The 26,894-nt window shown below is 56.2% G+C and overlaps 13 protein-coding genes across 13 annotated transcripts; 7 read left to right on the forward strand and 6 right to left on the reverse strand.

The window, feature by feature from the left end:
- Positions 1 to 2: 2 nt before the first annotated feature.
- F5144DRAFT_566230 (uncharacterized protein) lies at positions 3 to 1,192 on the forward strand. Its single transcript, XM_066788546.1, has 5 exons — positions 3 to 138; positions 228 to 314; positions 398 to 605; positions 707 to 804; positions 862 to 1,192. The coding sequence occupies exons 1-5, from the start codon at positions 94 to 96 to the stop codon at positions 973 to 975; spliced, it is 552 nt and encodes a 183-aa protein (XP_066644361.1). The 5' UTR covers positions 3 to 93; the 3' UTR covers positions 976 to 1,192.
- Positions 1,164 to 2,945, reverse strand: F5144DRAFT_644685 (Aspartate/glutamate/uridylate kinase; the record flags this gene model as incomplete). The annotated part of the gene is made up of 5 exons (XM_066792854.1): positions 1,164 to 2,111; positions 2,163 to 2,433; positions 2,486 to 2,596; positions 2,648 to 2,835; positions 2,906 to 2,945. 5 exons carry the CDS (start codon positions 2,943 to 2,945, stop codon positions 1,198 to 1,200), a joined length of 1,524 nt encoding a protein of 507 aa, XP_066644362.1. The 3' UTR covers positions 1,164 to 1,197.
- A 302-nt stretch (positions 2,946 to 3,247) lies between these two features.
- Positions 3,248 to 4,737, forward strand: F5144DRAFT_165028 (mitochondrial inner membrane protease ATP23). Its single transcript, XM_066782569.1, has 3 exons — positions 3,248 to 4,161; positions 4,238 to 4,510; positions 4,684 to 4,737. The coding sequence occupies exons 1-2, from the start codon at positions 3,559 to 3,561 to the stop codon at positions 4,463 to 4,465; spliced, it is 831 nt and encodes a 276-aa protein (XP_066644363.1). The 5' UTR covers positions 3,248 to 3,558; the 3' UTR covers positions 4,466 to 4,510; positions 4,684 to 4,737.
- Positions 4,498 to 6,125, reverse strand: F5144DRAFT_165031 (kinase-like domain-containing protein). The gene is made up of 3 exons (XM_066782570.1): positions 5,916 to 6,125; positions 4,882 to 5,859; positions 4,498 to 4,826 (listed from the first exon to the last, which is right to left on the reverse strand). The coding sequence occupies exons 1-3, from the start codon at positions 6,015 to 6,017 to the stop codon at positions 4,707 to 4,709; spliced, it is 1,200 nt and encodes a 399-aa protein (XP_066644364.1). The 5' UTR covers positions 6,018 to 6,125; the 3' UTR covers positions 4,498 to 4,706.
- A 707-nt stretch (positions 6,126 to 6,832) lies between these two features.
- Positions 6,833 to 8,066, forward strand: F5144DRAFT_165067 (TIP41-like family-domain-containing protein). The gene is made up of 2 exons (XM_066782572.1): positions 6,833 to 7,728; positions 7,787 to 8,066. The coding sequence occupies exons 1-2, from the start codon at positions 7,015 to 7,017 to the stop codon at positions 7,913 to 7,915; spliced, it is 843 nt and encodes a 280-aa protein (XP_066644365.1). The 5' UTR covers positions 6,833 to 7,014; the 3' UTR covers positions 7,916 to 8,066.
- Positions 8,067 to 8,217: 151 nt separating this feature from the next.
- On the reverse strand, positions 8,218 to 10,068 carry F5144DRAFT_591354 (uncharacterized protein; the record flags this gene model as incomplete). The annotated part of the gene is made up of 2 exons (XM_066790262.1): positions 8,218 to 8,739; positions 9,301 to 10,068. The coding sequence occupies 2 exons, from the start codon at positions 10,066 to 10,068 to the stop codon at positions 8,218 to 8,220; spliced, it is 1,290 nt and encodes a 429-aa protein (XP_066644366.1).
- A 279-nt stretch (positions 10,069 to 10,347) lies between these two features.
- F5144DRAFT_165038 (kinase-like domain-containing protein) lies at positions 10,348 to 11,642 on the forward strand. The gene is made up of 2 exons (XM_066782571.1): positions 10,348 to 11,217; positions 11,274 to 11,642. Exons 1-2 carry the CDS (start codon positions 10,497 to 10,499, stop codon positions 11,414 to 11,416), a joined length of 864 nt encoding a protein of 287 aa, XP_066644367.1. The 5' UTR covers positions 10,348 to 10,496; the 3' UTR covers positions 11,417 to 11,642.
- A 210-nt stretch (positions 11,643 to 11,852) lies between these two features.
- On the forward strand, positions 11,853 to 12,591 carry F5144DRAFT_600850 (uncharacterized protein; the record flags this gene model as incomplete). The annotated part of the gene is made up of 3 exons (XM_066791100.1): positions 11,853 to 12,150; positions 12,269 to 12,348; positions 12,439 to 12,591. 3 exons carry the CDS (start codon positions 11,853 to 11,855, stop codon positions 12,589 to 12,591), a joined length of 531 nt encoding a protein of 176 aa, XP_066644368.1.
- A 93-nt stretch (positions 12,592 to 12,684) lies between these two features.
- Positions 12,685 to 15,436, reverse strand: F5144DRAFT_566240 (putative Xaa-Pro aminopeptidase P). Its single transcript, XM_066788547.1, has 4 exons — positions 14,726 to 15,436; positions 13,587 to 14,670; positions 13,272 to 13,533; positions 12,685 to 13,206 (listed from the first exon to the last, which is right to left on the reverse strand). The coding sequence occupies exons 1-4, from the start codon at positions 14,976 to 14,978 to the stop codon at positions 12,781 to 12,783; spliced, it is 2,025 nt and encodes a 674-aa protein (XP_066644369.1). The 5' UTR covers positions 14,979 to 15,436; the 3' UTR covers positions 12,685 to 12,780.
- Positions 15,437 to 15,574: 138 nt separating this feature from the next.
- On the forward strand, positions 15,575 to 19,340 carry F5144DRAFT_508223 (armadillo-type protein; the record flags this gene model as incomplete). Its single annotated transcript, XM_066786500.1, has 6 exons — positions 15,575 to 16,064; positions 16,132 to 16,313; positions 16,385 to 16,726; positions 16,778 to 16,904; positions 16,952 to 18,973; positions 19,044 to 19,340. Coding segments are annotated over exons 1-6 (3,015 nt in total), but the record flags the coding sequence as incomplete, so codon positions are not given.
- Positions 19,341 to 20,021: 681 nt separating this feature from the next.
- F5144DRAFT_591365 (tryptophanyl-tRNA synthetase) lies at positions 20,022 to 21,412 on the reverse strand (the record flags this gene model as incomplete). The annotated part of the gene is made up of 3 exons (XM_066790264.1): positions 20,022 to 20,717; positions 20,783 to 21,115; positions 21,182 to 21,412. 3 exons carry the CDS (start codon positions 21,410 to 21,412, stop codon positions 20,022 to 20,024), a joined length of 1,260 nt encoding a protein of 419 aa, XP_066644371.1.
- A 247-nt stretch (positions 21,413 to 21,659) lies between these two features.
- On the reverse strand, positions 21,660 to 24,487 carry F5144DRAFT_610892 (Fcf2 pre-rRNA processing-domain-containing protein). Its single transcript, XM_066791675.1, has 8 exons — positions 24,050 to 24,487; positions 23,459 to 23,832; positions 23,231 to 23,274; positions 22,835 to 22,989; positions 22,703 to 22,776; positions 22,617 to 22,646; positions 22,088 to 22,527; positions 21,660 to 22,010 (listed from the first exon to the last, which is right to left on the reverse strand). The coding sequence occupies exons 1-8, from the start codon at positions 24,293 to 24,295 to the stop codon at positions 21,811 to 21,813; spliced, it is 1,563 nt and encodes a 520-aa protein (XP_066644372.1). The 5' UTR covers positions 24,296 to 24,487; the 3' UTR covers positions 21,660 to 21,810.
- Positions 24,488 to 25,194: 707 nt separating this feature from the next.
- Positions 25,195 to 26,533, forward strand: F5144DRAFT_529416 (histone-fold-containing protein; the record flags this gene model as incomplete). The annotated part of the gene is made up of 3 exons (XM_066786902.1): positions 25,195 to 25,484; positions 25,546 to 26,238; positions 26,357 to 26,533. Exons 1-3 carry the CDS (start codon positions 25,377 to 25,379, stop codon positions 26,531 to 26,533), a joined length of 978 nt encoding a protein of 325 aa, XP_066644373.1. The 5' UTR covers positions 25,195 to 25,376.
- Between the last annotated feature and the right edge of the window lie 361 nt (positions 26,534 to 26,894).

Below are 26,894 nucleotides of genomic sequence, written 5' to 3' on the forward strand. Positions count from 1 at the left end.
GATAAGCCTCGAGATTGCTGCAGAGAGCGAAAGCAGCAATCAACACGCCAGTTTCTCAGTCAAGGCAGCAATCAACCTGCACAGTCCGTCAATATGCGTCCCCTAACAGATGAAGAAATGAAGACGGTGTTGGACAAGGTACGCCTACCAATTCCCTCCCTCACTCGCCTCCAATGGGTCCCTCCGAAGACCAAAAACTTCAAAGCAACAACTAACACCCCCCTTAGCTCGCCAACTACATGTCCGACCTCAAGAGCCTGATCGCGCCCCTCGAAGACGGCGACCGTTACGTCTTCCGCCTCAACCACTCTCGCGTACGACCCCCGCCCCTCCCCCCCATCCGCGAACCAACACCGCATCCATCCCACCCTTACTTACCTCACCCCGTCGCGCACAGGTCTACTACGTCAAGCTCTCGATCGCCAACCTTGCCACCAGCATCAGCCGCGACGCCCTCCTCAGCCTGGGCACCTGCCTCGGCAAGGTGACCAAGACGGGCAAGTTCCGCCTGCACATCACGGCCCTGCCCATCATCGCGGCCGGCGCCCGCCACAAGATCTGGGTTAAGGACAACGGGGCTCAGCCGTTTCTTTATGGGTCGAACGGTGAGATTCTGTCTTTTTTTTTGGTCGAGGGGCGGTGGTGGTGGTGGATGTGGATATGAGTTGTGGGAAGGGGAAGTGCTGACTCTTTTGGGGGGAATTAGTGGTCAAGGCGCATGTTGGTCGGTGGTCTGAGGACTGCCCTGAACATCAGGGCTGCGTGGTGTACAGCATGGCGGATGTCCCGCTTGGGTTCGGCGTGGTAAGTTCCCTTTTATATTGGGTTTTCCAGGGGATAGGCGTGGCTGACGTGGAGTAGACTGCGAGGAGTACGGCCGAGGCGAGGCGGCTGGACCCTACGGGTATCGTGTGCTTCCGGCAATCGGACTGCGGGGAGTATCTCCGCGACGAGGACACACTCTTTGCTGGTTGATGGGATAACCGCTAGGCGGTATGTTTAGCAAAAATACACGGCGTCAGGCGTTTTGAGGGTCTTAGATTCCCAGGCGAGACGGGCGGGCAGTGGGCGGAATAGTAAAGACAAATAATTGGCTTGAATATGACCGAAGTCGACTAGCTATATGAAAATACCAAAGAAAAGGTCTATTTTGTCTATCCGCGTTCCCCCTCTGAAGATGTGAAACCCCATGCCCCCTTACAAGACTGCCCCCTCCCCTTCATACCCACCAATCCCTTTCCCCTCCACCACGTCCCTCACCGGGGTCGCCGGCCTACTCATCGAAGCAAAGAAGCTAATACTCTCCCGATGCGCCACATACTCGCTATCCGCATACCCCAGAATCCCCTCCACCTCCACGCTCTGCCTCCCCTTAATCCTCGCAATCTCCGCGCTCGAATAATTACTCAACGCCCGCCCCACCTCACGCGCCTCCCCCTCCCACAGCTTCGCTGCTCCATCCCCACCCTCCCCCTCCGCATCCCCCACCACTACCCTCCGCCTCCTCTTATCAACCACGCACAGCCTCACCGCCTCCTGCTGCGCAAACGTCCCCTCCACATCCACCACCCCGACGGGCAGCAGCCCGGCCTTGCCCACCAGCGCCTTGTACGCGCCCTGGTCGATGTACAGCGTGCCGTGTGGGCGGAGGCCGTGCAGGATCCAGAAGTAGCGGTCGCGGACCGGGTGCGGCGAGGGGAGGAAGCGGGTGTGGAGGGGGATTTTGTTGTTGGTGGTGGTGGTGTTGTGGGAGGGGGTGGAGCCGGGGGTGGGGGATGAGGTTAGGGTGCGCTCGGCGTCGGAGTGGGGGGGGGATTGTTGCTGCTGTTGCTGCTGGTGGTGCTGGGTGGTGGCGGCGGCGGCTGAGTGGAGGAGCGCGTCGGTGCTTTGGTTGCGGGAGAGGGTGCCTGGGGTGCCGGGGGCTTGGTTCGCTTTGGTGGCGAGGGAGGGTGGGGAGCGGCTGGCTTGGATGTGTTTGACGATCTTGATGATGTTGCCGGGGATAGAGGACCGTGTGATAACGGTTGTGACGCCGGCTGAGGTTGCGAGGCGCGCGGCGACGATCTTGGTGGACATGCCGCCTGTGCCGAGGGAGGAGCCTGCAGATGAAACTGGAGGAGGGTTAGTTAACGGTTCTTGAAAACTGGAAGTAGAGGACGGACCATCTGCTACCAGCGCCCCAATGTCTTCGACCACCTCGATAGCGTGAGCGTCAGGATGAGTCCGCGGATTCTTATCGTACAAAGCATCGACGTCGGTCATGAGGAAAAGGAGGTCGGCGTGAACCATGGCGGCCGTGATGGCTGAGAGGGTGTCATTGTCCCCAAACTTGATTTCTGACACGGCCAGCGTGTCGTTCTCGTTGACGATGGGGATGACACCCATGTCCAAGAGCTCGTTGATAGTCCTCTGAGCATTGAGATACCGTGACCTCTGTGAATGGTGTAAGTGACCGGCACTAATAAGGGCCGTTGAACTTGCTCACATCGGCAATATCACTTCGTGTCAGGAGAATCTGAGCAATGGGCTGCATGAGATGAGTGAACAAGCTGTCCCAGAGACTCATCAGCCGGCATTGGCCGATGGCTGCAAGGGCCTGCAACTTGGTTAGCCAACAAGCTCAACTATGAAGGGGCGAGCACCTTACCTGCAACTTTGACAGGTGCTTTGGTCTTTTATCGACGTCCATCCGCCGTAGCCCAACGCCAATAGCTCCAGAGGAGACGATGATGACCTTGTGTCCATCTTTCCTTAGTTTCACTGCCGTTTCCACTATCGACGTCAGGATAGAAAGGAGAGGTTCATGGGTCTTCTCGTCGACGATGGAGCTCGTCCCTGGGAATGAGAGGTTAGTTACACAAACCCCTGTCTTTAAATTTCATCAATTGATAGATGTGTTACTCACCGAGCTTAATCACAACACCAAGCGGACGTGGTCCTCTCATGGCTGTTAAATCGACAGAATCCAAAAGTCAGTCAAAGGCAAGCAAAACGAGGGCAAAACAGCAAAAGCAGGAACATCAAATTCTTCTGCGGGATTTCTCTCTTACACGCGCAGCAACTCATTTCCATTATATAGCATCGGGCCTCGGGTATGCTTCACAGGGGTGCTGTAATTTTCTTGTTGCTCGCCAAATTCAGTGGGACCACTGTGACAGTTCTGGGGAGTGAGTGAGCCGTTCGATTGGCCGACATCGGGAGGGGCGCCAATGGAAATCCGGGGTTCAAACATCCCCATTCGAGACGCGCCCTTCTGCTGAGCTTCACCGCCTGACTCGCCGGCCGGAAAGGCGTGGTAGCTCCACCTTCTGCCAGGGAAAAAAGATGGGGCCCAGGCACTGGAGGTTCGGCGGTGGAGCCGCCGAGAGCAACTTGCAGATCAGATCGCGAAACTTCGACATTTCTCGGCCAGACTTTGGACGACGGCGTTTCTACGTCACCACCGAACACCCGAATAATACCCATTTTTAGGATACGCCAGAACCAGACCGAGTTCGAGTCCATAGTCGACACCAACGCCACGCCCCAACCCGTCCCTCCCAACCCCATCCAGCAACCATGGCAACACCACCACCACCACCAGTATCCTCAACCTCCCCACAACCGCCCTCCCCCCCCTCCGCCTCCTCCAACCCACAACAACAACAACCCCTCAAAACACAACCCCCCCTCCCCCGCTTCCTCGACAACGACCCCGCCCGCACCGGCTACGACCCGACCGTAAAATGGTGGCTGAACTACTTCCGGATCATGACCGGCCAAGTGACCCGCGAAGGGGTGGAACACTACCGCGAAGACCGATACAAAGCCAACGAGGCCCGCGACTGCGCACGGTGCGAAGCCGACCGGGCCTATCTCTTCGCGTACTCGCCAACAATCCGCTTCCTGCGCGACAAGGTCGCCGCGCTGAACGGCACGCTGGACGAGGCCAACGTGGTGTGCCGGCGGTGCCCCGCGCGCGTGGCGGAGGATGGGAGGGTGGTGCGTCAGGGGGGTGGGTTTAGTCCCGAGCATGGGATACTGATCTGTGCGAATGAGATGCGTGATCGCAGTCATTTGGAGGATACCCTGGCGCATGAGATGGTGCATGCGTGGGATCATTTGAGGTGGAAGGTGGATTGGAGTGGGGGAGGGAACTTGAGGCATGCTGCGTGCACGGAGGTGAGTTAGTTAAGGGGAGGCGGTGCTTGGATGGGTGGGCATATGGGGTACGACAAGCTAACTGGGTGTTTTCTAGATCCGGGCGTCGATGCTCAGCGGAGAGTGCCGGTGGACAAGAGAGACCATGACACGGGGCAACTGGACACTGACACAACAGTTTCAGAACTGCGTGCGGATGCGTGCGATCCAGTCTGTCATGGCGCGGCCGACCTGCAGGGACGACGTACATGCGACCAAGGTCGTCAACGAGGTGTGGGACTCATGTTTTTCAGACAAGAGGCCATTTGAGGAGGTGTATCGCTGAGTCTCTGATGAGTGGCTATCTCCCCACTGTAAATGTAAAATGTTTGTATGTACTAGTAAAGGACCTCCCTGCAACAACAGACGATGCACCGCCACTCATAGGACATGGCTGAGGGCGTCAAAATTAAACAACCAAGGCTAGATGCAATGAACTCCTGACAGTGTCCCCGGTGAACCCAATAAACCCCAAACGCCACTCGCTAACTCCCGAATTCGCAGATGCCTCATTAATCATGGCCAATTTATTTGGCCGGCTTCTCCCTGTTGGTGGCCCGTTCGCCCTTCACACAGTGCTTGATGATCCAGGGGTGGTTCTGGACCTCCTCAAGGGGAAGTCGCTTCTCGGGGTCAAGCACCAACAGCTGCATTGCGTTAGCGGGAATTGCACGGCAAGGTTGAGGGTATAAGACGACATACCTTTTTGATGAGGTCCTTGGCCTCCTTGCTCACCCACTCAGGGATGGTCATATCAGCCCTGGCAATCCGCTTGTGCGTCATAATGGGCGTGTCCTCAAACGGCGCCTCACCGACCAGGAACTCGTACATCAAAACGCCCAGGCTCCACAGGTCGACCTTCTCGTTGTACCAGTTGTCCTTGCTGCCGGACTTGATCATCTCTGGCGGGAGGTAGTCAAGAGTACCGCACAGCGTGTTGCGCCTGTTGTTGGGGGCGTGCACACTCCAGCCGAAATCCGAGATCTTGATCTCGCCGTGTATCCCCACCAGGATGTTCTCAGGCTTGATGTCTCTGTGGATGACGTGCTTGCGGTGCAGGTATTTTAGCGCCGCCGCCATCTGGGCGATGTACTGCGCGGCCTTCCACTCGGGGAAGCGGCTCTCGCGGCGGAGGTGCTTGTACAGCTCACCCTTGCCGGCGAACTCGAGGATCAGGAAGATGCGCTTGCTGTCGTGGAAGTGTCCGTAGAGCTTGAGGATGTTGGGGTGGCGCAGGTTGCTCTGGATCTCGATCTCGCGGCGGACCTGCTTCTCGACACCGGTGCCCTGCTGCAGTTCGGACTTGTAGAGCACCTTGAGCGCGCAGATGAAGCCGGTGCCGCGCTCGCGCGCGAGGTACACGCGGCCGAACTTGCCCTTTCCGAGAGGGCGGCCAATCTCAAACATGCCGAGATGGAATTGCTTAGGGACTAGGGGCTGGTCGACGTAGGAGGAAGCGCTGTCGAGAGAATCTTCATCGGAGGGGCGTGATGATAATGATGACGGCTTCTCCTTCTTGGGGGAGACGGGGTTGGCGGGGGGGGCTGTGCCCTTTCGTTGGGCCGCTTGCGAGGGAAGGTTGACGGTTGTGATAACGGTGTTGGTGTGTTGTGCTTGGAGCGCAACCTTGAGGAGGTGGTTCGGTCTGGCGCCGTTGAGTTGGCTGGAGGAGTTGATCGGCTGGATAATACGTTAGTAAATACCATTGGCAAACCGGCGGACGATGGTCAAAGTACCTTGGCCTTTTGGTAGAGCCGGGTGTTCTCCCCCGGATCGTTCTCGTCGTTCACTGAAAGGCGGTCAAAGCAGCCTTCCAACGTTCTTGTTGTCGTCGCCATGGTGTTGCTGTTGTTAGGTGAGGGTCTAGAGAGGGTGTCGTCGCTAATCAAAATAAAAAGAAAGAAAAGTGCGACTTTGTGACGGTTCTCGACTTCGGAGAAGGATGGAGTTCCAGGATCCCTCAAGTTGAGGAATGTCGGGGTATTTACGTTTGCCGGGAGTGAGTCGTTGCCCAGCAACCGGCCCGCCGCACTAGTCCCGCCAAGGGTTCAATGCTGGCACCGTCCAGGCTGCATCAAATCCATTTTGGGATTCAACACAGATTTAGAAATGGCTTCTCGGATGAACTTGTGCTTGAATTAACAAGATGGAGCAAGGCAGATGACGGTAAGAAGAAGACGAGCAAAGTATTGCTACGTTTTAGCTGCTAGAAGTAGCCTTCGAGGTTTTACGTGGTCCGTTTCAGAGACTGATTCTTGACTAACTGTCCAACTAATATCAATTGCTATTCGTCCTGTCCTCGGCAAAATGAGATGCACGATTCTTAATTTTAACCAGTTTGTTTGAAACCTGTAGGTGGTTTCGTTCTGACATCTTCAGTTGGAGAGCTCTCGAAGAGCTGCATGGCCAAAGTGGACCCTGGCTTGGGCAGTTGTGAACCACTCGTCCATTTTGAGAACCTACAATTTCTTGAAACATGAGCCGACAGCCCTTCAGAAACACCAAAGCTACCCAAACTCTATTTCCAAGTGCCAGAGGACGAAGATAAATTAACCTTGCGATTTACGAATCGACGCCGTTAACTACACTCTCTGACGTCTCTCCCACCACAGCGCAACGCAGGCCGACAAGAACCAAACCTCGACCCCTCCAACCCCGCGACTGACCACGCGATCCCAACCTCAGCGGCCGTGACCACCACCACTACCACCCTCACGATTACCAACCAACCCGAACCGAACCGAACTGAACAATCGCAGTTTACAAAACCTTCCTTCCTCCCAACGAACAAAACGCAGACACCCCAAACCACAAACCCAACCCCCAAAAAACATAATGGACCCCCCAACCGCCCCCCTCGACAACACCAGCACCCCCAACCCGACCCTCTCCACGCGCACGCACACGCAACCCCCCTTCCAAATCACGACCCGCAAACTGCCCATCCTCAAAGCCGGCCCCATTGACGCGCTCGCGGCGCGCCTCTCCATCCCCATCCCCGAGATGATCTTCGGCGACAACCTGGTCGCGATCCGCCACCTGCCCACGGGGTGGACGATCCAGTTCGAGGCCGAGGCGGCGCTGGACACGGTGGACAAGACGGGGGAGGGCGGGATGCTGCGCGTGGCCTACGCGCGCGAGTGGAGCCGCTCGCGCGAGAAGACGAGTGCGGGCATCTCGGAGGTGGTGCGGCCGTTTGATTGGAGTTATAGCGCGGCGTATAAGGGGGGGGAGAGTAAGGTGGATGGGCGGGGGTTGGAGGTGGGCGGAGAGGAGATTCCGGTGGAGTTGTTGAAGAGGAGGGATCCGATTTTGTTTGCGGATGAGGTGGTGTTGTATGAGAGTGAGTTGGATGATAATGGGATAAGTGTCATGACGGTCAAGGTGCGGGTTATGGCGCAGAGGATGCTGTTGCTGTGTCGGTTGTATATGAGGCTTGATGGGGTGGTGGTTAGGGTCAGGGATACGAGGGTGTATGTGGACTTTGAGAAGGAGCTGGTGATCCGGGAATACACAGCACGGGAAGATGGGTTTGAGAACGTGAAGCGGGTAGGTCATCGTTCTTTGTTGTTCTTTTGGGGTAGAGCGAGTACTAACAAAATGGCAGAATCTTCACATGAGCGGCATGATGCCAGACGCTGTTACCATCGCCCTGAGAGACTCCAACCAGGTAGCTAACCTACTGCCGGTTGTTGAGCACTCACTGGACAGTGTCTGCTTGGCAGAAAAGTCATAGGGCACTGCCGCCATCAAAACGAAATAAGGGGGCGTGAAAAACCCTTGTGATAACGTAAAACATGAGGCATGATGAATGAACATATACTCCGTCAAATACGAATAAACAGCCCTCGCCGAGGCCAAAGATTCAACCTAAGCAAACGCTGATACCCAGTGCAAGTTCTTCCAAACCGGAACCTTGAAACAACCCGTCATTATCCACAACTGCGACAAGAAAAGCGGACACCGGAATCCTAGCCAAGCAAGCCAAATGGTATCAGTGGATTCAGGAAAACAAAAAACACCCATCGTTCCGGTGTCTCAGCGAGCGAACGGGCCTGGCGACGAACTCTGTGTCGCCTGCTCAAACGACAATTCCCACTTGTCCACCTCTTTAAACTTCTTCGCGGCTTTCTGCAGCTCCTCCCCGAGCCGCTCCACCATCATCTGGCTCGTCTCCTCCACAGGGAGCTCCTCCTGCGCCTCCTCGTCGACTTCCTCGTTTCCACTGCCGACCACAATCTCATCTGCGACCTCGTCGTTCTCCTTGTCGTCATTCACTGTCCCGTACGTCCGCACAGCACGCCGCTTGCCGCCCGCATTCCTGGTTTCAGCCTGCTTGCCTTTCCCGTTGGACGTCGATTTGCCGAGAGGGCGTTGGGCCTTTCTCCGCCGCGTAGGCCGCGAGTCGACGTATGAGGTCTCATTCGCATCATTCCCATCGGCATTGTAGCGCTCGTCTTCCGAGGCATCGAGGTCAAAAGGGTCGTGGTTGTCATTGTCGCGATTCGATGCCTTGTGGCGCCGGCGAGGCAGGAGAGAGGCCAGATCAGCCGTAGTCACCTTCTTCTGCTGTGGCGCTGCTTTCTTCTTTGCGGCCGCCTTGCTTGCCGCGTTGTAGTTTGGCGAATGGGTGAGTGACGGCGGAGAGGAAAGTTCCGAGGAGGAATCGAGTGGCTCTGGCGTTTTCAGTGCTCTTGTCGGTTGTCTGCGCGTGTAGGTGCGGTGTGCTAGCGTGTCTAGCGAAGGCCATGCTGCTGGACTATTGCTTTCTGAGGAGCTGCTAAGAGGAGGCGCCATATCGGGATCGTCTTCTTGGACTGGCGTCGAGAAACGTTCCCGCTCCCTGCCGCGGCCGCGCGCTGGGCTGGGAGTCCGCTCGACTTCAATTTCAATCGACTGGTATATCTCATCCGCCTCTGATTCTTCCGCCTCGGTCTCCACAGCCAATCGCTTTTCTCTATCATCCTGATGGCTTTCCAAGGACTTCCTTTTGCGCGAAGGCGGGACTGGAGAGCCCGTCTTTGAGGGGCTTCCTGCGGGCGATGCGCGTGTTTGCCTCCTCGTCTTGTCAAGTGGTGTTGACTCGCCGTCCGGGCCAGAATCATATCCGTCTCCAAGAACGCTCGCATTCCGCGAGGCTTGCGAAGTCCGCGATAGAGACCTCGCCGTCCGAGCCTTTCGGTCTGTCCCGAGGATGCTCTGCTCCCGGGCACGCCGCCTAAAGTCGCCGAAATTAAGAGCACCGCTAATACTAGGTGTATTCTGCCTTCTACTACTCGGACGGATAGGACCATCGCCCCTCCCAGCAACGCTCGACTGCCGAGGCCGGCGTTTGAACATGGCCACATTGAATGTTGACGTGTCTGTGGAGCGGTAGCCAGTCCGTGTCTCCTCAATCCCATTCTCTGTGTCGTCTAGGCTATCGTCAAGATTGGCGAAAAGTTCGTCATCCAGATCGAGACCCGACAAGTCGGTCAACCGGGGCTGCCTTTCGCTCGCTGTCTCCCCACGCTGCCCGGTGCCTGGGCTTTCGGCTTCGTCCGGTCGTGAGGTCGAGGTAAGATCATCTAACCTGTTCATCGCGTCGTCCCGCCTGCGCTTCGAGTCCTCCAACGCCCTCGCTTGGTCCGAGTCCACATCCAGATGCTGGGATGCACGTGTCCGACGGGACTGCGAGCCAGCCGTTGCGGCCTTAGCGGATCGCTCTTTCATGCGCTCCTTCTCGCGATCGCTAACACCGTAAACATCGCTACTGGGGACTTCGGGCTGCGCGGAGATTGGTTTCGTCACAATGGGCGGCGTTCCGGACGACTGTGGCCCTTCGGGTGATGGTGAAGCGACCTTGCTGGGACGCGTCGCAGGGACGCGTGATCGTTTTGGGCGAGGCATTGCGCTGGGTATTTGTGTGAGGAAAGATACGGTTCGGAGATGGTGGTAGATTTGAGTATCGATCGGTTCGCGGCGCGAGAGGAATGGTCGATGGTTGCGATATTCAGGGTTCAAAATGTGGGGGTGGAGGAAGCTCCTGACGCGTCTGACGCGAAAACAACAAGAGAAAGCTTTTGAGGAGCCCCCACCGAGTTTGGCGGTGCACCAACCCTGGTTCGTGGCGGGACCCCTGTAGTTAATTAGTGGGCCCAAATGCTTGTCCACAGCTTGGGGACCTGCCGTCCATGCCTGGGAACTTCGGTCGTTGGTGACTGCCCCTTGCTGGGCGCTGGAGGCTACGAGAGCAGCAGAACTCTCGCTTATCGTTCCCGTCTACTGATTCGTATTTTGAGAGCGTTCAAGTTCCTGAAGACACGTCTCAGAACGACATGTCGGACAGGATCAATTTCCCGACCGGTTTTGGGATGAAAGATCTCGTCGCTTGTGGTAGCACTGGCATGATTCTCCTCGACAAATCCACCGATACTGTAATTAAATCTCCGCACGACGACGAGTCCACGGATGCTCTCGCCATAGAGCAGCATATATATGAGCGCTTCGTCCAACGGGGTGGCCACAAGGCCATTCTCTGCTACCACGGCCCGTTCGAGTCTGGGATCCGCCTCGAGTATGCTCCTCGCGGCAACATCCGATCGTACCTTGAAGACCATCCCGCCGATGGGAAAAGAAGAACACTATGGGCCGTACAGCTTGCCGAAGCTCTCGATTTCATCCACAAATGCGGTGTTATTCATGGAGACGTCAATGGTTTCAACGTTCTCCTCGATAGAAACCTCGACGTGAAGCTAGCTGATTTCGCGGGGTCTTCGCTTGATGGCTCTCCGCTTCTCGTTGGGGTGACGGCTAGCCACGAATACCCAGGGCCCCTCCTGTCCGTTGAAGCTGATATTTTCGCGCTGGACTCCACGCTATATGAACTGCTGAACGAAAGTCGGCCGTACGCTGGGTTGACCGACACAGTGATCTTCGACCACTATTCTAAGGGGAAGTTCCCTGACACAAACTCCCTGGGAAGTGTAGGCAGTATCATTAGGAAGTGTTGGCGAGGAGAGTTTAAGGAATGCAGCCAAGCCGTTAGTGACTTGAAAGGTGAGGTCTTAAATCTCTAGCGACCAACGACCCAGTAACCGCTTACATGTTGAAAGCTGAGAGGCAACGCCTCCACATTTCCACCTCTCATAACGGCTCCCCGACCAAGCACACGTCGATATACGCTATCATTCTTGTTGCCGCCGCCACGGTGGTAGCGGCCTCGGTTCTTATGAAGCTCAAGTCACGTAGCCGCTAGTCGTCATGGAATTGGGGCTCTCTTCTCTACAAACATCAAGTCACACCAACAAAGTTTTCTTCTATTCCAGAGTTTCATTGCATTGGAAAGCCCAGTAGTACCCGAAGCTCCGAAGACTTTGGTCAAATACTGAAACTACAGTTCTGAAAGTGGTTCAAGGAAATTGATCACGAAACGCCAGGAGATCAGTTCTTCGAAACCCTGCATAGTTAGCAGGGGGTAACGGTGGGACACCTTTCTGACGCGAAACCGTCGCGCTGTCAAGTGGCCTCGCCGTCAGATTACGTCACACCTCGGCACCAATACAACCAATACCAGCTCCCAATTCACATTCCCCCAATATCTCATCCATCGCTCTCCCATATGCACGAAGCTTAAAACCGTTCCCTACCAGGCAAAAAACAAAGGCAAAAAAGTCCAATTCCCACCCAACAAAATGGCCACCCGCACCCTAACCCGCAGCGCCCTCCACGCCCGCACCACCATCACCACCACCACCGCCCCCACCCCAACCCTCCGACGCCTCACCCTCCGGCACGCCGCCCTCCCACTCGGGCTGGGCCTCGCCACAGGGCTGGTGGCCGTGCACCAGCAGCGGCCGATGCGGTTTGACAGCGCCGCCGTACAGCAGCAGCAGGCACGGGCGTACTCGAGTAAGAGGGACCGGGATGGGGACCGGAAGGAGTTGTTGGATGGGGAGACGGTGAAGCAGTTGTCGGGGGGGAGTCTTTCGGGTAGGGGATCTCTCTCTATTTTTGTTTTTGGTGTGACCCTTTGTTGTGTGGGGTCGGGTTGTGGGTGATGGGTACCTAGATGGATGTGTGCTAATGTGTGTGGTGTTTGGGGGGGTAGGGTTCGTTGCGGGGATGTTGGTGAGCGTGTTCTCCAAGACGCTGGTGCTGCTGGCGGGGATTGGGATGGTGCTTATCCAGGTGCGTACATACGCCCTTAGCCGGGTGCTCATATTGAGACCGTATTTCGCAAACTCTCATCTTGGCCCGGTTCACTAACACCCCGCCCAGGTCGCCGCGCGCAATGGGATAGACATCGTCTCGTACCTCAAGCTCAAGGAGCGGGCCAGCACGTCACGCATCGTGGCGCTGCTGAACCAGCACACGGCTTTCAAGTTCTCCTTCGCTATCGCGTTTGCCCTCTCGGCCTTCATGTCCTTCTAATTTACCCCTTCCCACTGTCACTCACTGATCGCTCCGATCCGGCGGATATCAATCATAGACCAGAGGACAAGCAAAATAGACGGCGTAATGCTATTGCCATTGCTATGCTATGCTATGCCATGCTATGCACGATCCAAGCATTCAACTCCGTGTATCCATAGACACTATGCCTCTCCCATCCGCCCGCCATCAAAAAGGCTGCGTCTCCCTCTCCAGCCACGCCTGCGTCAGCTGGTCCCCCTCAAAGCGCCCGGCCATCTTCTCGCGAATCTCCTTGTTGCTCTGGTTCAGCCATTGCCGCTCCTCGGCCGTCAGCAGGGCCTCGTCGATGAGCTTGCGGCAGTAGGGCACCATGGTGACGTGCTCGAAGCCGAGGAAGGGCTTGTCGCCGAACGAGTGCTCCGTCTTGACCTCGCGCACCATGGCCAGGTTCTCGATGCGGATGCCGTAGGACCCGTCCTCGTAGAAGCCCGGCTCGATGGACAGCACGTTGCCGGCCGCGAGGGCTACCTCGGCGTACTGCTTGCGCGTGCCGATGCCGATTGGGCCCTCGTGCACGTTGAGGTACGACCCGACGCCGTGGCCCGTGCCGTGGCGGTAGTCGAGGCCTTGTTTCTGCGCGGTGTTAGTACTTTATTGTGGTTCAGCGGTTAGCGAAGGAAGTTAAAGGGGGTGCTTACCCAAAGGAATTGTCGGGCCAGACAGTCAATGGCATAGCCGGTTGTGCCCTTGGGGAAAATCGCGGTGTCGAGCGCGATGTTGCCCTTCAATACGAGGGTATAGGCTTTCTTCTGCTCGGCGGTGGGGGTGCCGAAGTGGAGGGTCCGGGTGACGTCGGTCGTGCCGTCTAGGAACTGAGCCCCTGAGTCGCACAAGTAGATGGCCTCCGGGTCAATGATAGAGCAAGCCCCCGGCTCCGGCTTGTAGTGAATGACAGCAGCGCTAGAAAATGTCAGTGAATGAAAGACTGGCACACTGTACGGTTAGCTACTCACTTCGGCCCTGTGGATGAAATGGTGTCGAAGGAAAGACCGGCAAAGTCCGTTTGCTTCGCCCGGAGCGCCTCGAGCTGATCGGCAGCCGCCACCTCGTCGAGGACTGCCTTCTTGTTGATGAGCTGGTCTTCAAGCCAGGCAAAGAACTGTATGAGAGCAACGCCATCCCGGATGTGGCACTGCCTCATGCCCTCGAGCTCGGTGTCGTTCTTGACCGCCTTGGCATCCCCAACCGGGCTTCGAACCTCTTCCACAAACTTGTCCCCACCAAGTGCCAGCTTCAGTGCCCAAGAACCCTTGTTGGAGACAAAGTATTTCCTCGGCGCTTCGGACGTCCCCTTGGCCTCAGCGGCGCTGGCCAGGGCCTTGGCATCCTCGAACAAGGTGTCATACGGTTTGATGGTAACCTTGTTCTGGTCCAGGTAGTTCCGGCTCTCGTCGTCCAGCTTGGAGACGTCCACATATAGCGTCGCCGAATCCTGTGTCACAATGGCGTACGAGTAAAACACGGGGTTGTAGGTGATGTCGCTGCCGCGAAGGTTGAAGAGCCATGCGACCTCATCCAGCATAGACAACACGAAGGCGGCGGCCTTCTTCTTCTCCAACTCCTTGCGGAGCTCGGTAAGCTTAGCAGCTGTGTCTTTGCCCGAGTACTTACCGATAAGGAGCTTGACGGGGTTGCTCGAGCGGGCAGGCCTGTCACTACCCCACACCGGGTCAACTAAGTTCTCACTGACCGCTTTCAGGCCGGCGCCGCCGCTCTTCTTGATGCTCTCGTCCAGCTTCTCCGCGATGGGACTCGAGATCAGAGAAGGGTCGACGCCCACCGTCTTGCCGCCGGCTGACGCTTCGGCCGTCCAATCCTGCCACGTCGGGACATCTTGCAGACCCGTCTTGAGGAGGTGCCAATTCCCGTCCAGCTGCTTGCCAGCCTGGTTAAAATATCGCCCGTCTGTGGCGAGGGCCGCCTTGTCCTGTGTGACCACGGCCGTCCCTGCGGAACCAGTGAAGCCCGAGATGAAGGCGCGACGGCCGTCGCATGGTGCGATGTATTCGGAGGCGTGGCTGTCCTCGGACGGAACAACTATATGGCCAAATATATCAGTCGCTGGGGCTCAAAGGGCTGCGGGGACTAATACCGTAGATGTCGACGCCGTTCTCCTTCATCAACGACCGGAGGGTGGTCAACCGAGCTGTGGTGTTGACGGTCTCCATCTCTTCAACAGTCGGCGTTCTACTTCTGGTGGGTGGTGGGTGTATTCCTCTCTTGGCTCGGAATAAAGCTGGAATAGCCGAAACTGGGCGATAAGATTGTGGTCGTACTAGGGAAATCGAGGGGTTGCGCAGGAGTGACGATATTGTCGAGCTCTGCCGCGCCCATATATGGGGCATGGGCTTCAGGTAGCCGGGGGGTGCGGCGAACCAAATGTCGCCGGGGCGGAGCGAGTGGGTGTGTCGGGCCAGTAAACGGAGGATGAATTAGGGTGGTACCTGAAGACCGTCGGGCAAGAGACGGATATTCGAGGTTGAGGTGCGGCCTGCTTAGGCAGTCTTGCTAGCCATGCTCTATTACCGGATCGGGTTAACTACCGCCTAGGTGTGGTGGGGGGGTAAGTTGTTTCCAAGCTGATTCTCTTACTGTGTAAGGTGCCTCCCACACACACTGAGATGGTGTGCTGCAGTTACCACACATCTTAGCACGGTAGTCTAATCAGCTCAAACCAAACTTGTCGTTATTTGGAGAAGGCAACAACATCTCGTGTTGTATGTTGTCAAAGAACCGTTGGAAGACAAGGTGCAGTTACGGATAACTGCATGAACATTCGACCCCACTACTGCTCCCAGCAGGCGATGGTGGGGTTACCCCCTGCCGCTGTCCCACCTTGCTCGCCTGCCAGCCTGGAGGTTCCACAACAGCATCTCACACTTGCCGACGAGAGTAATTTACTCAAAGGTCCAGGCCCTGTCTATCTATTGCAAACAGGCCATCATAGTCCAACAAAAGGTCATATATAGAAGGTCTCTTTCATGTCTTTGCACTGTATTTTACTGACATATGCATGTGCAGATATACAAGAATTTATACATCCATTCACCTCGTCTGACTGTACCGTACATCATACCAACAGCTCACAGTCAGTACAGCTAAGGTAGAGCTGAGTGACCTGAGCACCTGAGCACCTGAGCTAGGACGAACTGCTGAGAGAACCAACCTCCAAAACACCAAAACCCACCAAACAACATCACAGTTTGGTCCTAAAAATCCCCCAAACTCTTTCTCAGACCATGAGATACAAGTACTAGGAGTGACATTGTGTTTCCGGGACCGTGGTCAGCAGCAGGTTCTTTTTATGGGGTGCCCCATCCTGGAGGGGACTCATCTCAAACCAACCGCCGAAAGAACCAAACAGAAAATAAACGAGCAACGGCGCGATGGAACAACTGCCTTTACCAACAAACCTCGGCGAGGTCGAAGCAGTAAGTAGACTAGACATTTGTGATGGAGATGAAAATAAAGCCAAGTTTAACTGACTCGACTTGGCAGCTGATCCGGGCACTCTACCAACCAAACCCTCCCGATACCATCTCCAAAATCCAGGAGGTGCTGCACCGTCTGCAAAGGTCTCCTGAGGGATGGCAGCTAGCTCAGAGTCTGATCGCCCATCGCGAGGACAACATCAGGTTCTATGCCGCCCTGACACTCATCATCAAGCTCAACCGAGACAGGTACGCGCCCATGGCCCGGGGGCGAGGGGCGGGTATGACGAGGAAGAGACATCGAACTGACTTTGGCCTAGTTCTGGTCTGAGCGAGGATGATGCAAAGGGCCTTTTGGAGAACATCATCGGCTGGACCATCCAATCGCTCGCCGACGGGGCAGGCAACTTTGTGATCAAGAAATTGTGCACCGCTCTCGTCACTTACTTCATGCACTTCTCCCATCTGTGGCCCAACTGCATCCGCCACTTCATCTACTGCCTTGATCTGGGTCAAGGCACGCCAGTGGACAGCCTTGACAATGCTCTCCCCACCGACGTTCTTGTCGGCAAGCTAGGCCCCCAGAAGCTGAAGGCGGCAATATGGTTCGCTACATCGTTTGTCGAGGAGGTTGGCAAGACCGATATGAACGCTCCCAAATTGTGAGCATCCCGCTTTCATACTCAATAATCGACCTGCGCTGACCGAACCAGTATCCAAGTTCACGATCGCCTCGTCAAGAACGGTCCCGATGTCACTTGCTTACTCGCCCGAGGCTTCTCCTTGCCTGAAGACAACCCCGATCTCAAAACGCAGGGAGAGGCTCTCGGTTGCTTTCAGGTGAGCACCAACCCTCCAATCCTCCATGCACCTACTGACGACCCCAGGCCTGGATTTTATACGCGCAGCGAGCATCCCCAATCCCAGATCTAGTTGCGCCGCTTAGGCAGCTCGTGGGGCCTGCTATCAACTGCTTCGCGGATAGAGACCTCTTCCACGCGACCGCCGAGCTTTTCAGCGACGCCCTTGGCAACTACTCGTCCTTCTTTACCGACGAGCACTACAACACGCTCGCCTCCCTTTTCGAGAGCCCCTGGGCTGCCGAGCATTACCAACACATTCTTCACGGGAACCACGAGGAGGACGGCATTTCCTTCGGCCTGGTCATCTTAGCCTACGGGGACGCCAAAGTGCAAGACCTCATGCGTAGCACTGACAACCGCTCACAGAGGTTCCTAGAGAGCTTGAGTGGGCTCCTTGCCGCCGACGGCTACCTCGTCGGCGAGGATAGCATATTTGTCCCTGCCCTGGAGTTCTGGTCAACCTTCATCGAGACCATGATTGATAGTACCTACTCGGACGAGGAGGAGGCCCAGAACTGGAAGCCCTACGCCGAGCAACATCTGAAGGCCGTGGTGATGAACTGTTGGCGCAAAATCCAATGGCCTTCGGCCGAAACCTTCGCCGAGTGGGACTCAACCGAACGTGTTGCTTTTGGTGACGCCAGGAAGGACGTCAGCGATATGCTGCAATCCGTTTTCACTCTCGAGGGCTTGAGCCTCGTCTCTTTCTTTACCGATCTGTTCCTTCGAGCTCTTGCTGCCCAGTCCTGGGCCGAGCTGGAGGCCTCGGCTTTTTGCCTTGGTGCTCTCTCCGACTGTATATCGGACGAGGCCAGATTTGACCAGGAGCTAAACAAGGTCTTTGCTTCTCCTTTTTTCGATCTCCTCGGCCAGGCCCAAGGCTTGATTCCTCTGCGCCTCCGCCAGACCGGGCTGGCGCTCATTGAGCGGTACTGTGAGTACTTTGAACGGAATGCTCAGTATCTACCCAACGCTCTGAATCTCCTCTTTGCTGCTGTCGGCGACTCTGTTCTTGGAGGGCCGTCGGCAAGGTCTATCTCTACACTTTGCTCTTCGTGCCGCTCTATTCTCACGAGCGAGGCCGGTGCCTTCATCAGCCATTACCAAACCATTCGCAGCAGTCAAGTGCTCGACTCGTTGGCCGAAGAGAGGATCGTCCTCGCGATTGCATCCATTATCCAGGCCATCAAAGATGAGAACCAGAGACTGGGCGTGTTTGAGGAGCTTTACAACATACTCAAAAAAGACTTTGAGCTTGCTGTGCAGCTCAAGGCAAACCCTGGGCTCCTAAACCTCCAGCACCCGGATTTTCTGAGAGGGCTTGATCCGCCGAACCCCCAGTCCGCGCCCCTAACAGAAGAAATCGCTCTTCAGATTGCGCTTAGGTCCATGAGGTGCCTCGCTAGCATTGCTAAGGGTATGCAGGACGTCAAAGAGTCTCTAGTTGACCTGGATAGCGAACCACAGTCGCAAAACGCCAACAGCAGGCTCGCCGGCTTGCAGGAGAATATCATGCGGGTGTTGGTGGAAGTCCAGCGAGTGTTTAACACGAGCGGCGAGGTGGTCGAGATCATCTGCAACATCTTCCGCGCAGGCTTTTCCGAGACCGAGCCGGGGCCATTCGTATTTCCACCAAATGTAGTCACAGATTACTTCGTCCAACAGCGGTTTGAGACGCCGCGGGTAGGAACTCTGCTTAGCACAGCCTGCTCGTTTGTGGGCAGCCTCTACCGCGGTCCCAAGGCCCACGTACCCGCGCAACTTGCTCGGCTCCTACCATGGGTGGTTTCCATCCTCCAGGCGTTGCCAGGTCTGCCCCCTCCCTATCTCTCTGCCCCGATGAGTGTTAATCCTCCTACAGAACCCGAGGCCGACACAGAAATCTCCCTCAACGGCATCTCCTTCATCGACAAGGTCATGTCCAAATACCCCGACGTGCTCTTCCACCCGCACCACGCCCAACTCCTCGAGTTCTTCTTCCTCTTCTCCATCAAAGTGCTCGACGGCAACGAACCGCTTCCTAAGGGGGCAGCAGCCGAGTTCTGGGTAAGCCGGCACTGTATTCTCTCTCTTCCCAACCCAGCCCAACCCAACTAACAAAAAAAAAAAAAAACAGGCCAATTTCATCCCCCTCGCCACCTCCCCCACCCTCACCCTCACCACCCCCTCCCCCAACCCCTCCCCAGACCCCACCCTCAAAGCCACCATCGCCAACGCCATGACCCACCTCGGCCCGCTCATCGCCGCCGCCCTGGTCCGCAACATTGGCGGCCACGCCGCCCGCTCCGAGCTCGACAAGCTGTGCGAGCCGCTCAAGAAGCTGGTCGGCACGCACCCGGGTGCGCAGGGGTGGTTGCAGGGGGCGCTGTTTTTTGAGGGGGGTGTTGGTGTTGAGGGGGGTGGTGGGAATGGGAATGGTGGGATGGGAGGGGAGGGTGGTCAGGGTGGTGGGTTTCCGGGGGCGGAGAGGGTGGGGAGGGAGGAGAGGATGGCGTTTTTGAGGAGGGTTGTTGCGTGAGTTTTTTCTTTTCTTTTCTGTCTTGTTCTTTTTGGTTCATTTGTTTGTTGTTTTGGGGGTTATTTAAAGGAGAGTTATGGCTAACATTCACCAATAGGTTGAGAGGTGCGAGAGCGACAAACCAGGTCGTGAGGGAGTTTTGGATGGCCTGTCGGGGGGCGAACTTTGCGTATGTATCCTAAGATATGTCGAGGGGGGGTTGAATGGTGTGGGTAGGTTGTCGGTGAACTGAGGTGGTAGCGTAGAAAAGTGTTGTAGCAGGCACGGTCTGTCTGTAGTAGACAACATTGTTGGGTCTGAATATGGCGAGCATGAGAGTGTAAGCTGTGTCGCTCTGCCGTGTGTGAAGAAACTCGGGTTTGGTGTGAGTGGGCTAAGTGAAACCGGGCGCATTTGATGCGGCTGCGTCCCTCTCAAGGTCTTACAAGACGTTGTGATGTACCAAGTCGACGCCGAGCGGGCTAAAGGGCCCCCAGGGACCGAACATACAACGATCTAGTTCTGCTATTGTACAAACTTACACGCTCCTGTATGTGCCCGGCCCTATCTGTACACTACCACCTGCCCAAGCAATGATCATTCGAATATACCAGTGACGTCCTTCACCTTGGCCATAATTTTCTCTGCCTGGAGTCTCGCCTTCTGAGTTCCCTGAGCCGAGATCTCCCGTAGCTTGTCTTTATTTGACGAAAGTCGCACGAAGTTCTCCCGGGTCTCGGCGAGCTCGTCGGTGAGAACCTCGATTACAACCTGCTTTAGCTCGGAGATTTTATACCCTTTCATCGTCTCGCCCAGCTCCTCGGGGGTGCGGCCCTTGGGATCGAAGCCGGCCAGGAGGTGGATAAGGTTGGCCACTCCCGCTCTGTTTTCCGGGTCGTAGGTGACCTCGTTGCGCCCGTCGGTAACAGCCTGTGAAATCCTCTGGATGATTTTCTTGGGCGAGCTGGTGACGTGGAGGAGCGACTTGGTTGCGGAGTCGGATTTGGACATTTTCTGACGCGGTGTTGTCAGGGACATGATGCGGGGGAAAGGAGAGATCAAAGTCTCGGGCGCGGCGAAAAGGTCCGTCTTGTAGGCGTAGTTGAAGTTGGAAACGCACTCTCGGGTGAACTCGAGATGCTGGCGCTGGTCTTCGCCGACGGGGACGTGGGTGGTGCCGTAAAGCAGGATGTCGGCCGCCTGGAGAATAGGGTAGGAGAACAGGCCATGCTTAAGAGTTTTCTTCCCTTTGGTGGTTTCTATTGTTGCATTGTCGTCGAGTTTCAACTTGCTCTGCGCACCGTATTAGCTGCCAAGCCGTAGGGCGCCCCTATCCAGTCCAATGCCTAGGTACTTACTTTCCACTGTGTCATGCGTGACAAGTAGCCTGTAGAAGCAGTGCAGCTCAGGATCCACTGCAGCTCGGCGTGTTGCGGTACGGTCGACTGAAAGAAGATGGTGCACCGATCCGGGTCGAGCCCCAAGGCGAGCAAGCTGGCCATCATATCCCATTTGAGCTCCTGCATTTCCCCTCGGGCGTGGGGTGTGGTCATGGCGTGCAGGTCAACAATACAAAAAAAGAGCTTCGTGTCCGGGTGAGCTGTGTCCTGCAGATGTTTCCATTGCTTCAGAGCCCCGAGGTAGTTGCCAAGGTGAGGCCTGCCCGTAGGTTGTATGCCCGAGAAGATGATCTTGGGGCCGTTTTCCAACGGTTTCTCATCCACTAGCAATGAGATCTTTGCCGTATCTTGACCGACGGGTGGCTCCTCCGCTTCTGTCTTTGCTTCTGTCGCCGAAGTCGTATCATCCCGCGCCCCGGAAGCAAAGGTCCTAGTCTGCCCTGTCCCAGTGATAGTTTTCGTGATTGTGGTTCTTGGCTTTCCCGTTGTTGTTGCAATGGATGCTGCTGCCCTCTGCAACGAACAGCTAGGCCCACTGGCCCTCAGTTGCTGCCAGACATTATTTCCGGCCCTGAGACCGCGGTACATGGCGAATTGACGGTATTTGCCTTTCGCAGATTAAAACGAGAGTATGTGAAGCCGTCGGCCGGACAAACTGTCACCTGAGTTGAGTTGTGAGTTGATGGTGAGATGAGACTTCAGGGTTAGGTATGCGCATAAAAATTTCGGGATTGGCTCGCTGGGACTTATCAAACAAGGATCACAGTTGCAAACACCTTGGCACCCAAGGAGTGTCGTGCATGAATTAAAGAACGTAAACAACTTATATAGTAGAGTCTAGTTTGTGATTATTCTTCCTACAAGGGTGAATTCTTATAATATTACCGTCGGGCCAGATAAAACGGTATTTGTTGTACAACTCAACCACCCACAGAAGATACAGGTTTGAGATATTGATACATTCAACAACATCCACATAGCCTTGTCTACCGGCCGCCTGCAATCTTCCTCCTCTCCGACGCCAGGAACGCTTCCATATCCTCTGCTGGAGGCAGCTGCTCGCGGGGCCCCCTGTCCTTCTTCTTCTGGAACTCCGGCCGCCGCTCCACGTAGCTCAGGTGCTCCCACTTGTCCTCCATCAATTTCTCCGTTTGTTCGAGGTTCTTGTCCATCTCCTTTCCGACACCTGTTGAAAAGAGAGAGAAAAGGACAATTAGCCACGACCCCTCTTCGTTATCACGACACATAGAAGAGCCAACATACCCAGTTTGCTAAACTCCCAAACGTTCGCCTTCATACCGATCCCATAGTAAGCATGCTTCTGCAGAAACGCCAACCACAGCTGCACCGTCTCCGGGTTCCCGTCGCGGATCTGGATCATGCGGCGCAGGGTGATGCGCTCAAAGTTTTCCTGGCTCTTCTTGAAGATGAAGGTCGACTTGGGCACCGTCCAGCGCTGGACTTTGCGCGGCAGCGGCACGGGGCCGAACGCGGGCAGGCCGAGGTAGTAGGCGGCGCGCAGGGCGAAGTCGCAGAAGAACTCGAGGTTGCGCACCGAGTAGGAGCGCAGCTGCAGGTTGCACGACGGCACGCCGTACTCGACCTCGCGCCGGAGCGGCTTCAGGTAGAGCGCCTCCAGGGCGCGGGGCATGCGGGAGACGGCCGGCTTGTCGGATTTCGCATTTTGGGCGGGCGGTGTGGCGCTGTTGCGGGGGTGCTGTGTTAGTCTTCCTTCGTCTACGAGCGAGCGGTTCAGGGGTCCCGGCGAGGGACTTAGGCAGGGCTGGCTGACCTCGACTTCTCTCCGGTACTAGGAACTTCACTGTCAAGATTCAGGTTAGAAACTCGACGCAATTCCAAGGCACAATGTCTACTCACACCGAAGCATAGGTTCGAAGCTGGGTCGAGGCGCGCGGGATGCCGACCGCGGCCGATCGAGGGGCTGTGAGGGGCTAACATTCCCGGCATGTCAGATATATCCCCCGCTTCCTATGCAAACATGGATCTTACCAATTGCCCTTGGAGGAAGGGCCGTAATGGCCGTATTAACCGCGGCGGATTCATCTCTGCGTGACCCTCGACAACTGTGGATGTCGAGTGCAACACCTCGAACCGCTCAGCCGAGTTTTTGGCGCCATGTTGGCCAGGGTTGTTATCGATAAGATCTCGAGAAAATAAGAAGACAGCGGCATGCTCTCAGCCAAAATGCAAGCAACCAACACGAGCAAGGCGTTCACTGAGTACACTAGGTATCGTTTTGATCGGCTTGACATTTGTTTTGAATTGTGTGTGGTCAAAGGGCCGTCTGATAAGACCCTCGACTAAACCTCGCTCTTCTATCTGGCAGAGGCAAATATCGCCAAAAGTCCATTTCCACCGTCCGAAGGGTTGCTGCATGATTCCCACCTGCCAGCACACTGTGCTTCGTCCTGAGCAAGTGGGACTGGTCCCTTTAGGCATATTCGTATAGAACAAGCATCGAGGAGACCCAACTGTAGCCAAGTCTTCAACTCGTGATGTGCGCATTGCGCTGGCGGCCGCAACGCGGCCGCATATGGTGCTTGATCAAAACCAACCTGATACCGAGGCCGGCATGCGTATCGTTGTTCACGGATGGCTCTGCCCGGCTTTCACCCGTTGCGCTTCCTCCGGCCAGCCACCAGCTTCTTGTAATGACCCTTCTTCCCGCTCCTCTTCTTCTCTTGGATATCTTGGTACTTGCTCTTGAGCTTGTCAACGTTCTCACTCGCCAGGATCTCCTCGACAATCGTTCGCTTCTTTTCCTTGCGCGTCAGACGGCTGTTTACGCCATCTGTTGCTCCCGCAATGATAGTCCCGACTTGGCTGTACTCCGGGATGAGGTCCTTGCGAGAATCCTTCTTGAAGAACTGCTTGCCCATGGCGGCCACGTCACGCATCCTCAAAGCTTGCAGATCGCGCTTCAGCTCGGGCGTGAGGTTGGTACGCGGCAAGTTGAACCAATCGGCGCCCAGCGTATCTTTGGGTCCCTGTCCTCGGTCAGCACCGTGGACAAACCAAGCGATAGAGTATACAATCAACAAAGGTTTGAGGGAGTGTCCGTGTCAGAGTAACTATGAACTAAGGAAATCATTATGGTGCCAGCTCGAGTCCCATGACGGGATCTTGCTGGCGTCATAGAGTTTGGGATTTGCTTTCATCATGGAACACGTGGGGGTGATGGACTCGATAACGCTTGCTACGTACCTTGTTCTTCTGGGGAAGCTGGGGAACCCGAACAGTCAGCTTCTCAGACTTCTTCTCGGGGACTGACGTCTGTTCCCCAGCAGTTGGCGCGGGAGGCGCCACGATGGTTGCTGGTGTCTTTGCGGCTGCAGCGGCAGCACCAACAACAGCGACAGCGTCTAAACTGCCATTGCCAGAAAGGCGAGCCTCGGCTTCCGAAAGGAGCCGGTCGATCTCATCATCGGGCAAGCCAAAAGTGGCCGCCATAATTGCCTAATGAAGGTGACACAATGTTGCGAACCGAACGAAGGAGAAACGGTAGGAAGCTGAGCGCGATGGGGAAAAAAAATGAAGACGACAAAATCTGAGGTGGGGCTCCTCAACCTGCAGCTGTTCCGCTGCAGGTGGGCCGATGCGACGAGGCTCTGGGCTGTCCCCATCCTGGAAACCCAGTCCGTGCGCTCGGCAGAAGGAGAAACAATGATGCCCGGCTTGCCCCGGCTTCATTTGGCGCCAGCCCATTCCAGCCTCAGGTTTCATTGGCCGTGTCGTCATAGGGCAACAAATGAGGCTGGAGACCGGCCAGCTGTCGCGGTTGGGCAGCTTCGGGAAAATACCCATAAAAGCAGCCAATCCCCGCACGTTTCTCACACGGAAACCGGGACCTGCGCCACACTTTGCTGTCCGCCCACGTTGTCCGCCCACGCTGATGCCCAACCTTCCGAGCTGACTTGACCGCCTGCACAAATCACCACTTCCCCAATCTCTCAAGACCTCGACAGTTTTCATCCAAATACCGCGTCGTGAAAACTCTATTGCAAGGTACGTGCTACAAGTTTTTGCCTCCCGTCATTATCACCGGCAACTGCTGCGCCATTCTCCAAGCCTCCCACTTGAGCTTCTATCCAATCCGCCAATTCAATTCTCACCAATCATCTACATAATACCGCTCGCAACGAGAGCTGAGTGGCTCGCGTCCTCGGCCAGACGAGTCGTTCAAACAACCTTTTTGAACTCCACCCATTCGCTCCCCTTCCCACACTTGACGCGCCCACCCAATCACCATTCCGCCCAATCAACTGGGCATTCGCGGGAGGCTGGTTGCGACCATAGAGCGGCGCGGCGGCAGTCGCAAAGTAAACAAATGCGTGGGCTAACAGACCGTGAAGTGAATCCAGCGCGCACCTCCCGAACCACAGTGCATCAGAAAGGTGGAGAAACTAAGACAATTCGGGCGACATCGGCATAATCCCCGCGCTACCACCATCGGCCTCTACCTCGATTTCGTGGCGCGTTTAAAGGTCACCCAAACGCTCCCCTAGGTTATACCACCCAAGACAAACTCATCATGGATCCGAACCCCTCTTCGGCCCAGCACGGGCAGCACGGGCAGCAGGCCCGGCAAATGCCTGTTTACGACCTCAGCTTGGGTGGGCATTATGGCGCGAGTGCCGCGGTACGATTTGTCTCCATCCCGCCCAGCCGACAAACTTCGACCGCTGACATCACCTCTCTAGATCTCTACTCAAGGTTTTGCGCCCTCCGAGCTGTACACTGGGACATGGGCGAATGTGCACCAAGGCCTGACGGGCCACTACAAAGATGTCCTCACAGCCTACTGGCAACATACTATCAGCCACCTTGAGAGCGATACACACGACTACAAGATGCATCAATTACCACTTGCGCGGATCAAGAAGGTCATGAAGGCCGACCCGGAAGTCAAGATGATCTCGGCCGAGGCCCCGATTCTGTTCGCCAAGGGTTGCGATATCTTCATTACCGAGCTTACCATGCGGGCCTGGATCCATGCGGAAGAAAACAAACGGCGGACCCTCCAGCGATCCGACATCGCTTCGGCATTGGCCAAGTCTGACATGTTCGACTTCCTCATCGACATTGTCCCGCGTGAAGAAGCTTCTTCCCACGCCAAGCGGACAACCAACCAAACCGCCGCCGCTCCCCAACCCGCTGCCCCCCAGCCTCAGATCCCCGGCGTCGGCGCCCCCAATCACGCCGGCCAACATCCGATGGCTGCGCCGGATTATACCCTCGGCGGCCATAACATGGGTCCTGAAGCCGATTACCGTCAGCCCCAGCCCATGTACGCCGGCCAAGTCCAGCCAGGCGCACCCACGTATGGCCAACCCCAAGCCCAAATGTATAACGTGGACGATATGTACACCTACGGGACGATGCCCCCTCAGCAGGTATGTTCAGGCACCTAAACTCTTCTTTGCCACCCGCTTGTTTCTCCCGTCAACCCCCCTTGCATCCTATGTCGCCTCCCGTGTCGAATCAAGCTAACTGGACCAGTAGGGCGCCTAGATGGCCGGCCCGGCGGTGAGCAGCCCCACGGTGGGAGATTGGCTTGCGCACCAGAATGCGCCGGTGAGCCAGCCATGGGCGGCGGGGTATGAGGCTGGCGCTGAGCCTCCCGCGGGGACAATCAAGCTTGAGCCAGATGAAGAAATCGCGGCTCAGATCGACTCCCCCACGGATTAGACAGGGCTCACAGCAATTACCTCGGGGGCAACTCCGAGCCATTCTACCATCGCTGGCATGGAATCGGAGCCGGTCGATGATGCGGCACCTATGGACCCTTCACTCAAGAACTCATAAAAACTATCGGGGCTCGCGTTGCACGCCGCGATAGCGTTTCGGGCAAATGCGGAGCCGTGGCCAGCGAAGATCGGAGAGCAGAACGGATGTACAGGGACCGAGTTGTTAGTTTATCGTATCAAATTGGGGAATATGGTTTTGGCGCAGCAAGTAAGGATGGGGTATCATCAGGGTGGTTTTGCCGGGCTTTTCCTCCATCTTCCCCCGACAGAGCCGCCCAGTGTGTTCAGCATCCATTTCCTTG

The sequence above is a fragment of the Chaetomium tenue genome (assembly GCF_020726465.1).
Source record: "Chaetomium tenue strain MPI-SDFR-AT-0079 chromosome Unknown F5144scaffold_3, whole genome shotgun sequence".
In the NCBI taxonomy this organism is placed as follows: Eukaryota; Fungi; Ascomycota; class Sordariomycetes; order Sordariales; family Chaetomiaceae; genus Chaetomium; species Chaetomium tenue.

Excerpts from the sequence above, each read along its gene's own strand:
- F5144DRAFT_566230 (XM_066788546.1), top strand. The coding sequence starts at position 94 with ATGCGTCCCCTAACAGATGAAGAAATGAAGACGGTGTTGGACAAG. Across the intron at positions 315-397 it reads TCCGCCTCAACCACTCTCGC|GTCTACTACGTCAAGCTCTC; the intron begins GTACGACCCCCG and ends CGTCGCGCACAG. Across the intron at positions 606-706 it reads GTTTCTTTATGGGTCGAACG|TGGTCAAGGCGCATGTTGGT; the intron begins GTGAGATTCTGT and ends GGGGGGAATTAG.
- F5144DRAFT_165028 (XM_066782569.1), top strand. The coding sequence starts at position 3,559 with ATGGCAACACCACCACCACCACCAGTATCCTCAACCTCCCCACAACCG. Across the intron at positions 4,162-4,237 it reads GGCATGCTGCGTGCACGGAG|ATCCGGGCGTCGATGCTCAG; the intron begins GTGAGTTAGTTA and ends GGTGTTTTCTAG.
- F5144DRAFT_165031 (XM_066782570.1), bottom strand. The coding sequence starts at position 6,017 with ATGGCGACGACAACAAGAACGTTGGAAGGCTGCTTTGACCGCCTTTCA. Across the intron at positions 5,860-5,915 it reads GGCTCTACCAAAAGGCCAAG|CCGATCAACTCCTCCAGCCA; the intron begins GTACTTTGACCA and ends CGTATTATCCAG. Across the intron at positions 4,827-4,881 it reads CCAAGGACCTCATCAAAAAG|CTGTTGGTGCTTGACCCCGA; the intron begins GTATGTCGTCTT and ends AACGCAATGCAG.
- F5144DRAFT_165067 (XM_066782572.1), top strand. The coding sequence starts at position 7,015 with ATGGACCCCCCAACCGCCCCCCTCGACAACACCAGCACCCCCAACCCG. Across the intron at positions 7,729-7,786 it reads GGTTTGAGAACGTGAAGCGG|AATCTTCACATGAGCGGCAT; the intron begins GTAGGTCATCGT and ends ACAAAATGGCAG.
- F5144DRAFT_165038 (XM_066782571.1), top strand. The coding sequence starts at position 10,497 with ATGTCGGACAGGATCAATTTCCCGACCGGTTTTGGGATGAAAGATCTC. Across the intron at positions 11,218-11,273 it reads AGCCGTTAGTGACTTGAAAG|CTGAGAGGCAACGCCTCCAC; the intron begins GTGAGGTCTTAA and ends ACATGTTGAAAG.
- F5144DRAFT_566240 (XM_066788547.1), bottom strand. The coding sequence starts at position 14,978 with ATGCCCCATATATGGGCGCGGCAGAGCTCGACAATATCGTCACTCCTG. Across the intron at positions 14,671-14,725 it reads GAACGGCGTCGACATCTACG|TTGTTCCGTCCGAGGACAGC; the intron begins GTATTAGTCCCC and ends TTGGCCATATAG. Across the intron at positions 13,207-13,271 it reads TGGCCCGACAATTCCTTTGG|AAACAAGGCCTCGACTACCG; the intron begins GTAAGCACCCCC and ends AACACCGCGCAG.
- F5144DRAFT_610892 (XM_066791675.1), bottom strand. The coding sequence starts at position 24,295 with ATGGCGGCCACTTTTGGCTTGCCCGATGATGAGATCGACCGGCTCCTT. Across the intron at positions 22,647-22,702 it reads CTTCGAACCTATGCTTCGGT|TGAAGTTCCTAGTACCGGAG; the intron begins GTGAGTAGACAT and ends GAATCTTGACAG. Across the intron at positions 22,011-22,087 it reads TTGGGAGTTTAGCAAACTGG|GTGTCGGAAAGGAGATGGAC; the intron begins GTATGTTGGCTC and ends TCTTTTCAACAG.